At 34.6% G+C, this 10599-nt stretch overlaps 1 protein-coding gene across 4 annotated transcripts; it reads left to right on the top strand.

The window, feature by feature from the left end:
- The first annotated feature begins 698 nt into the window (after positions 1-698).
- Positions 699-10236, top strand: LOC107793641 (uncharacterized). 4 transcript variants are annotated; one of them, XM_075232983.1, is made up of 8 exons: positions 699-879; positions 976-1273; positions 2754-2827; positions 2958-5522; positions 5617-6710; positions 6810-6869; positions 9083-9873; positions 9951-10236. In XM_075232983.1, exons 3-4 carry the CDS (start codon positions 2820-2822, stop codon positions 3646-3648), a joined length of 699 nt encoding a protein of 232 aa, XP_075089084.1. In that variant the 5' UTR covers positions 699-879; positions 976-1273; positions 2754-2819; the 3' UTR covers positions 3649-5522; positions 5617-6710; positions 6810-6869; positions 9083-9873; positions 9951-10236. The 4 variants fall into 4 exon arrangements, 2 of the variants coding, with proteins under 2 accessions (XP_075089084.1, XP_075089083.1); XM_075232982.1 differs by having other exon boundaries at positions 2757-2827; XR_012700115.1 differs by having other exon boundaries at positions 707-879; positions 2757-2827; positions 5617-6706.
- Positions 10237-10599: the final 363 nt, after the last annotated feature.

Below are 10599 nucleotides of genomic sequence, written 5' to 3' on the forward strand. Positions count from 1 at the left end.
TCTCTTCTAGGGTCTCTCTTCGGGATAGCCGCTTTATGTACTCAGTCTTTGTCTTTAAGCGGGTCTTGGCTGCCTCTACATCAGCTGACTCATTCCTCAACTCACCACTCTGCCCCATAATCACACTTAAATCTATATATCCCTACAAAAATTAGTTAGTTAGTTCCACAAAAACTCTTTAATTTGTTAATGTTTTCGGCGTTCGCTAATCTTAGTGGAAATGATGGATCCTGTACAACAATTGACACATTGGAACTAAGAAGGAGCTATAAAAACATAACTACCGTGTCATGAATAGACATATTAAACAAGTATTTTTTTTTCTTAACCTGTCCGGGGAATATAGGATAGTTTAGGTACTTGAACTCTGGAGAGATCACACTATCACTATAACAATTATGGTCTAACGCAACACTAGTTTTAGACAACGCCTAAAAAGTGTGCCCAAAAATATATTTGGGCACACTTTTTAAGGGTTGGCCTTTGTATGGAGCTTTTGGATACGGAAAATTTGGCTACGCTTGTAAAATATGCTCTTTAATTTATTAGGCCACACTTATTAAACGTTGCTAAATCATAAAATAATTGGCAACATTTACTTGAGTATGTGGCACTCTTTTTAAGCGTGCTCTTATTATAATTCGAAAAGCAACACTTTATAAATGTGCTCTAAAAGTCCAACAAAATATTTGGCTAAAATATAATATTCCCTCCAAAAAAATGTAATGTTCCCTCCAACTATATTACTCTAGGTGAAATATTATTTTTTCAATTTCAAAGGGCAAAAGATCTCTCTCCTCGCTAAAATCTCTATCGATACATTAGTTTAGGGTTTCTGGCTTCAATACTACGTACTGACGAATCTCCGATCCGGATTAGGTACTGTTTCTGCACCTTCTTACCCTACTTTGGGTAGTGTTTTTGTTTTCAAACTATTGTCTCAAAAGAAGAATTCTCGTTTCCCCTTTCTCTTAGGTACTGTTTTGCACCTTCTCACCCTCCTCGTTCCGGCTGATTGAAGAAATTATTAAAGCTAGAGAAACGGGAATTCTTCCAATCTCAGGTTGGTGCTCTTCTATTTCAATATTTTACCATCTTATGGTCTCTGATTGTTGTAGGTGACACTGTTGTTGTTACAAGAAAATTAGTGCCGACAAGGTGGTAATGTCTATTGGGAATATATTGTTCCTGCAACTTCTCAGCAGTCTTATAAATGGCCTGAAACTGGATTCATTTCACAAAATGCATTGATGAGTTCTGTAGTTTTGCGCAGGTACTGACCCTGAAACATCAACTATAAATTAAATGTCATCTAAACAATGTACGATAGAGAAGCTCTTGTTTTGAATAGCACAAAAGTCTTGTAGAGTAGCACATTGCTTGTGCCCTTGATCTGCTAACTTTTTTTTTTCCTAAACAGAAGAGAAATTAAAATGTGTTAAGTGCGACACAGGTTAGCAGAGAATTTATATCTTCCTTTATTGTGATAAGTCAGATGATTTATCATCAATAATTAAGTGGTCCCCGAGGTTATATTTGTATATTTTGCCTTTACATTCCAGAACTGTTCATCATTATTGTTCAATCCAGTATTATGGCATGACTTGAGATAACTGTTACTGGAACAGTAAAGCATGGTTCCAATACTGAGAAAGTTCAGTAGACTTCTAGCTTCAAATATAATAAGCTAAACTAGTGAATATCATAGGTTCTTTCTTACCTCACAACTGCATGAGTGAGCTCTGAAATGCCAATGTTAATTCATCACAGAAGTTTCTTAGCGTGTAACGTGTTCAATAGATTGTTCATTGGACCGGTCATGTCTTCAATAGATTGAACTGGCTCTTTCATTCAATTGATGGTTAGCTTTTAGTTTCAAGTTCAGTTTTCTTTTAATTTATTGTTGCTATTATCCTGCAGTGATGCTTATCTCCAAAGTATTAAAACAACCTTAGATTTTCCAAATATGCAGTATTGTTTAACTGATAATAACCAATACATATTGCTGGCATGCATCAAACGTTGCAAATGATTCCTTCAAACATAATAAGAATATGATCCTTTAAGTTTACAACAAGGGATCAATCTGGTAATTCTAATGAGTATTGGTAAATTTGCAGCCAACATATATGAAAAGAACTTTTAGTTGTACCGTTTTGATCAAAGTATCAATTTAACAACCTTGAGTGAACTACACTAATTTGGTATTGGATTGTCAACCAAAGTTTTCACTTTTTGTTGACTTGGTTAGATATAATTCCGCATCAAGAAAATCCGGGATATCAATGTGGACCAAAAATAATGACATCAAGAAAAGAGAAGCAAAATGTAATCAAATTATTAGATACTACACAACTAGCATAACAGATTCTTTGATCTGACATTTTGAACCAAAAATGTAAAACCAGTTGTGAAGCTTATTCTTTGCTAATTGTTCTGTCAAAATGTAATGTGGTAAATTGTTCCATCAAAGTTACCTTTTAGTAATTTTAAAATATGACTAGTTCTGGAGTTTCTTCTTTTGAGTTGAAGAAATCAAAAATAGCTAGTTAGATTTTTATATCTTAACTTCTTTTAATTATATAATATTTGTATGAACAAAACACCTTTTAGGTGTCACTATACTTGCCAAAGTGCACATGAAACTTTTTGGTGCGCAGAACTATTATATTATCTTCATGAAAAACTTGGTTTAGAATTTTATTACTTTCTGTCTTTGTTTTGTGGATCCTAATTTTACTTTTTTATCCAAGAAGATAAGTCACGCTCGGAAAGATTTGCAGTGGACTTAAAGTTGTATTTGGCTTAGCTTAAGTGTCATGACTAGGTAAGAAAGTCCTATTATTTTACAACACATGATTTTACAGATTTATTCTTGACATTTAGGATTTAGTTTTACCATATAATTAATGCTTAAATGATTATATATTTGAAGATCTAATAAATTTTATTTTTAGGAATTCAAATGTTCCATCCAAGGAATGGATGGATTTACCAAGGCAGAGCAAAGAGTATATCGAGGGTGTTCAATCTTTCTTAGATTTTGCTTACTCTTATGGAGATCCTCAAGGCGAAGAAATTCAATGCCCATGTGCAAAGTGTTGTAATATTCGTTGGACTCGAAGGAATGTAGTATATGATCATCTAATATGTTATGGGTTTGTTCAAGGTTATATAAGATGGATTAATCATGGGGAATGGGAAATTTCGATGAATGCTAATTGTGACATGGATGATAATGTTTACTCGTACGATGATATTGATGGGTTGTTTAATGATCAATTTAGAAATGTTGCATATGCTGGAGGAGTGTATGAAGGCCCAAATGAAGATGCCAATAAATTCTATAACTTAGTTGACGAGGCAAGCCAAGAACTATATCCTGGTTGTAAAGGATTCTCTAGATTATCTTTTACAATGCGTCTGTATTTGTTGAAGTGTCTACATGGATGGAGCAGTGTGTCTTTCACTTCTCTTTTAGAGCTATTAAAAGAGGCGATGCCTGACTTGAACATTCCTATATCCTACGATAAAGCCAAATCTATGGTAAAAGATCTCGGTCTTGATTATGAAAAGATTGATGCATGTCCCAATGATTGCATGCTATTTAGGAATGATCATAAGGATGATGAATATTGTCATGTTTGAGGATCATCTCGATATATTAAATATTCTGAAGTAGATAGCGATGAAGTAGATAGCGATCTTGAGGCTTCCAAAAAAGGTTATCGCGTTCCAGCAAAAATTTTGAGATACTTTCCATTAATTCCTAGACTTAAAAGGCTATTTATGTGCTCAAAGACAGCAGATACATTGAGGTGACATGACGAGGAGCGTTCTAAAGATGGAAAGTTAAGGCATCCTATTGATGGGCAAGCATGGAAAGACTTTGATAGATTGTATTCATAATTTGCAAAGGATTCTCGCAATTTGAGACTTGGCTTAGCAAGTGATGGGTTCAATCCATTTCGGACCATGAGCATATCTCATAGCACATGGCCAGTTATTTTAATGGTGTATAATTTGCCTCCTTGGATGTGCATGAAGCCAGAGTACTGTATGCTTTCTTTGCTTATACCTGGGCCACGATCACCTGGAAATGACATTGACGTTTATTTACAACCATTAATAGAAGAGTTAAATGTTTTGTGGGAGTCCGGGGTAGAAACATATGATGCTTCAAGAGATCAAACCTTTCAAATGCGAGCAGCTCTTTTATGGACAATCAGTGACTTTCCTGCATATGCTATGTTATCCGGTTGGAGTACAAAGGGAAAGTTGGCTTGCCCTTGTTGTAATTATGGCACTAATTCTCGTTATCTTAAACATAGTCGAAAAATGTGTTATATGGATCATCGTGTTTTTCTTCCTATGGATCATCCTTGGAGATCTAATAAAAGGTCTTTCAATGGAAAAACAAAATTTAGGCCTCCTCCGCCTTTGTTAAAGGGAACTGATGTGCTTAATAACTTACAGAATTTTAACAATGTGTTTGGGAAGAAGCGAAAGAGAACAAATGATGGCCCTTGGAAAAAAGTTTAATTTTTTTGAATTACCTTATTGGCAGCACAACTCGTTACGTCATAACCTTGACGTAATGCATATAGAGAAAAATATAGTAGATAATATAATTGGAACTCTTTTGGACATTCCTGGCAAGACAAAGGATCATGCAAATGCTCGTTATGATCTGAAAGAGATGGGCATTAGGAAGAACCTTCAACCAAAGGATACAAAGGATGGCAAGAGAACAAAGTTTGCAAAAGCATGTTTCTCAATGACTAGTGGTGAGAAATCCGTTTTCTGTGGTGTTTTAAAGACCGCAAAGCTACCTGATGGTAGTGCTTCCAACATATCTAGGTGTGTGCAGCTAGATGAAAGAAAATTATCCGGTTATAAAACCCATGATGCCCACTTCATGTTACATTACTTGTTGCCAATACCAGTTAAAAGCATACTTCCTGATCATGTTGCTATCCCTTTGATTCGTCTAAGTTCTTTATTTCGCCGTTTATGTCAAAAAGTTATCACAATGGAAGAGCTAGATTGCTTGGAAGTAGAGATTAGAGAAACAACGAATCAATTGGAAAGAATTTTTCCTCCAACTTTTTTTGATATAATGATTCATTTGCCTATTCATTTGGCAAATGAGGTAAGGTTGGGAGGTCCAGTTCAAAATCGATGGATGTATCCTCTTGAAAGGTATAAGTGTACATTAAAATCATATGTTCGCAATAGAAATTATCCAGAAGGATCTATTGCTGAGGCATATTTGGTTGAAGAGTGGTTGACTTTATGCTCTAGATACTTACATGGAGGTGTAAAGACTTGATTTAATCGAAAACCCCGAAATAATGATGAATATGATTCAATTAATGCACAAGCTTCTAGTTTGTTCCCTAATACAGGTTATTCTTTAGGAGCGAAAAAGAGTGATCCAATTGTTTTAGATGACATGTCACTAAATCAAGCACATATATACTTATTGAACAATTTTGTGATGAAGTTCAAGAATATATAAGGTAATTTAATCACTTATAGCATTTATTTATGTAGATTGTTATTAAATTACTTTATTGATCATTTTACTAACAAATAAAAATACTTGTTGTGTAGAGAATATGAGGTTGAGGTTAGTAATCAGAGACGAGGATCTAAATGGAGCAAGGCGAAGAAGCATAGTTAAAACTTCTCTCAATGGTTTGAAACTCGTTCTTTGAAAGAGGATGTGCCCGATCTTATAAAGCAATTATCCTTTGAACCAAATTCAATTGCTAAAAGATATTCTGGGTATCTCATTAATGGATATAGATTCCATACAAGGCAGCGTGATGCAAGACGTAAAACACAAAATAGTGGTGTTACATTAGTCGCCCAAACTACAAGTTTTGCAAGCTCAAAAGATAAAAATTCGGTTGACGCAAATTTGACTTATTATGGTAGAATAGTTTATATAGTTGGGTTAGACTATTATGGCCATTTTAGGATTGTCTTATTTAAGTGCGACTGGTATGAGGTTGAAGAAGATATTTATGGCCTTACTTATGTCTACTTCAATAAGAAATGTTATCAGAACGAGCCTTTTGTCCTAGCATCTCAAGTACACCAATACTTCTATGTGCAAGATCCATATGATCAAGATAAATATTATGTCATGAAGACTGTCCCGAGAGATTTGTTTAGCATAAGTGATGAACTTAAATCTAATGCCCCACAGTGTTATGAAAATGAGCCATCTGAATATTTGGCTGGCCCATCTATACCGGAGGATAATGGTGAAGTTGCCTTAGTAAGGAGTGATGTTCCAACAACCATTCTTGATGTACCTCCAGAAGGATTTCAAGCACAACAACTTGAAATTGAATCGGATGAAGAGTTTGATTTTGAAGACACATCATGAGTTTTTTTTTCTAATTCAAATAGAAAATAGCTTAGCCATTTTTTGATTAATAGCTAGAGACACATTAAAGACTGTTGTTTTAGATTTAAATTGATGTTGTCTATTTCGTCAAGTTCAATATTGAATATTTTCTTGCTGATCGATTTCTTTGATGTGCACATATATTTTCTACTCATGTATTTTCAATGTGTCCCTTTTGGTATCACTAGAAATTACATGATTGGTTATTCAATGTGTCCTTCTGAGGAACCATATTGTTAATATGTGGATCGAGAATTTCCTCTGGTTTTGAATAGAGAAGTGAACGTGAGTAAGTAGAAATTATGCTTCGGAATTTGTATTGTCCTATTACCTGGAGTATTGGAGCAAGTTTTAACGTATATACATATCTGTTTTTTATTATTATCAGGTGGTGCACATAGAAGATATTGGACTAACCAATTTTAAGGAACCAAGAGATATTGAACAGGTATCATTGTTCCATTTTATGTTGATGTTTGAGATAACAACAGGCTTAGTGATTTGAACCTTTGTCAAAAGGATGTTTAATAAGGTCAAATAGATACTTTCTGTTGAATGTCTGTTGGTAGAAGAGGATAAAGAGGATTCTATGATCTGGAAAGCGAACAATGAATTGAAGTTCTCTATTAAAAGCTGTTATAACCTTCTTCTGAACAATCTGAACATCTCTAGAGTCAGGAACCTTTGTATGCAAAATCTATTTTTTTGGTGTTAAAGGAGTATTCTAGAGAGTATTGATCAGTATATGGAATTTTTAGACTCACTTGGAAATATGTAACCAGAGATTGCTGTAGGGTCTGTCTTGTTTTGTTGTAATTTGAGTACCTTCTTGGTACCTTTATTAATAAATTTTATCTTATCAAAAAAAGAAAAGAAAATATGCTACACATTTTTTTAAAAGAGAGGAATGATGCCATTTCATTTAGAAGGACAATTTGGAGTTTTGAGTGTGATTTCTATACTGTGCAAGTAATTGAAATTTAGTATAGTAGTACTAGCTATCTTTAGAGTTAATTGTATTCAAGATATGTCCATGTTAATTTTGTTTAGCTACTTGCTTCGTTAGTGGAGAAGAAACTTCATTCCGTTTGGGGTAAAGGTGATGTTGAGCAGCTATATTATCTCTGTTAATGTGATACATTTTGCTTCTCCTGTATGAGCAGCTATTATCTCTGCTAATATAATAAATACATCTTGCTTCTGCTTAATTTCGTTTAGCTACTTACTTGATTAGTAGAGAAGGAACTTCGTTCTTTTGGAGTAAAGTCGATGTTTGAGTAGCTATATATTTTCTGCTAATGTGATATGTTTCACTCTCCTATTTGAGCAGCTATTATCTCTGCTAATGTGATACATTTTGTTTCTGTTAAATTTTCTTAGCTACTTGCTTGATTAGTAGAGAAGGAACTTTATTCTTTTTGGGGTAAAGTTGATATTTCAGTAGCTATATAATCTCTGCTAATTTAATACATCTTGCTTTTGCTTAATTTTGTTTATCTACTTACTTGATTAGTGGAGAATAAACTTCGTTCTTTTTGGGGTAACTATTCCTTTCACACTGCTAGCAAATTCAACCATTTCCCAGCTTGAATCTCGTTCAATCCATAAACACGTGCAATTCCATCGACCTTCTAATAGACTTGTTGATGTTTGAGCAGCTACATTTTTTTTGCTAATGCGATACATTTCACTCTCCTGTTTGAAAATCTATTATCTCTGCTAATGTGAGCAGCTATATTTTCTGATACATTTCGCTCTCCTATTTGAGCAGCTATTATCTCTGCTAATGTGATATATTTTTTGCTTCTGCTTTATTTTGTTTAACTGCTTGCTTGATTAGTGGAGAAGAAACTTCGTTCTTTTTGTGGGTAAAGTTGATGTTTGAGCATAATGTGATACATTTCGTTCTCCTATTTGAGCAGCTGTTATCTCTGCTAATGTGATTTTGTTTAGCTACTTTTTGATTAGTGGAAAAGGAACGCCATTCTTTTTGGGTTACAGTTGATGTTTGAGCCGCTATTTTCTCTGCTAAATTGGACTGTTGTTTTTCTGCACTGTTTCTCCATAGTTTCAGCTACATTTTTTGCATCTTTGAGCAGTATTTTGCGTGCAAATTCGGCACTGTTTCAGCTGCTTAGGTGAAATAGTTCTGCTGCTGAAAGTTTGAGAAGGATTTTTGTTAAGTTGTGAGTCTCTTTTGGGCTGAAATTCATCTAGATTTTTGCTGCAGTCTTGGGGTTGAATTTGGAGGGTGTTGACTGAGGAATTGACTAGTGTTTGAACTTAATTTATGCTGGTTCAACTGCAATTTACTGGACTGTTCAGCTGCAATTTCCAGCTTCAGTCCATCAGTTTCATTCTAGTGAAAACTGCTCAAATACTTTCAGTGAGGGTCCTCCATCTTTGAGCCATATTTGCTATGGTCATAGACTTAATTTATTACATATACCTGAAAAGCAGTGAATTTGAATGGAGATGCATTTTGGAAAACTCCATCTTTGAGCCATCTCTCAGGATTGAATAAATTTGAATGGAGATGCATTGTTGCAGTTGTATATATTCTTAAATATGTCTAATTTCTAGAATATTTACTTTCTCACATACTGTTATATATTCTTACTAGTTGTTAGGCTAAAGTAATTTAATATTTTTTGTATGTAGGATGAATCAAGCAGCAGCTCTTAAGAGAAAAGTTCCGAATCCAAACAAAGCTCAAAGTCCAATAAAGAATATAGGTTTCGATTTCCAATACCGATCAAGTACTGAACTAGCCAAAAAGTTTCAAATTAAGAGAGAAAAGCTTGCAAGTGATCGCAACGATAAAGCTGCTAAAGAGCATGCATTACTTGGAGTTAAAAGGAAAAATTGTATGCTTGCAACATTAGAAGGACAAAGTAGACAGAGGTTAACTCAATCCGATGTGTCAGTTCAAAAGTTAGGAAGGAATAGATTACTGGTGTACGAATCAATCCAATCATCTTCAAGGGAAGATCTGAACACTTCACATAATATTGCAAGTAAATGACAAATTAAACAAAGGTCAATTCAATTGGAGGAGCCCACTCAAAAGCAAGGAATGAGTAAATTACCTGTGCCCACATCCATGATCCAATCATCTGCAAAGGTAGATCCTAACACTTTACATATGCTCAGAAGAATACAAGGTGAAGGAGAGAAACAATTTGATATTCAGGAGGTACAAAATTGCAAAACGGTAAAGACAAACTCAGTCCTACCGTCGACGAGTGTTAATCAATTTCTAAAAAAATATGGGATACAAGTTGGTGGTGAAAAACATCCTGATAATCACCCAGAAAATGAAGTCAGATTTATGTCCTCTCCTATTATTGATGAGCGTGAAATAGAATTGGATAATTTTGCTGCACAAGATGAAGTTGGTGATGATGAATTTATTGGAGATGAGGACATGAACATCGATGGTGCTGCCGGTGGTATGTCTTAAACCTTATAATTATTCTACATATTTTGATTCTTTTCTTCTTATGTCTTGCTTGTTATATCAATCTAGGGACATCAGAGAAGAAAAGAGTTCGAGGGCAAACAACATGTAAGAATATTCATGCAAGAAGTTTTGAAGAAAGAGAGGAGGTGACATTTGATAAAGGACAAGCAGTTGGACCAACTAACAAGAGAGTGTCTGATTTGACCAACTTTTTAGGAACAATTGCAAGGAATCCAAGATTTATCCCCTTGTTGCATACTAGTTGGCATGCTGTGTCAAAGGATATTAAGCAACGAATGTGGAAATATGTCAATGTAAGAATAATTAATTTTTCAATTATATATTTTTTGTATTTTTCCTACTAAGAATATATATATATGTATATGTGTATGTGTATGTGTGTGTGTGTGTGTGTGTGTGCAACTCACCTCTAGTAAAACACATGAATTACCATATCTGATCCCAATTCCGCCACTCTCATATATAACTCACCTCTAGTACCCAATCACCCCATGGGAGATACTCTAAGATTCTTTAGTGCTGCCAAGCAAACCCGAATATCAACAGCTAACTTGACGAGAAGTGTTGCAGTACTACCGAAGTACTATCAACTCAATCACATTGACTCTTTCTGGAACATACACCCTCGTCAAATCACCTCAATTAGCATTACCATTTCCTTAATCATCTGGAGATCCATTCTCAAATCATCTGA

The sequence above is a fragment of the Nicotiana tabacum genome, chromosome 16 (genome assembly GCF_000715075.1).
Source record: "Nicotiana tabacum cultivar K326 chromosome 16, ASM71507v2, whole genome shotgun sequence".
NCBI lineage: Eukaryota > Viridiplantae > Streptophyta > Magnoliopsida > Solanales > Solanaceae > Nicotiana > Nicotiana tabacum.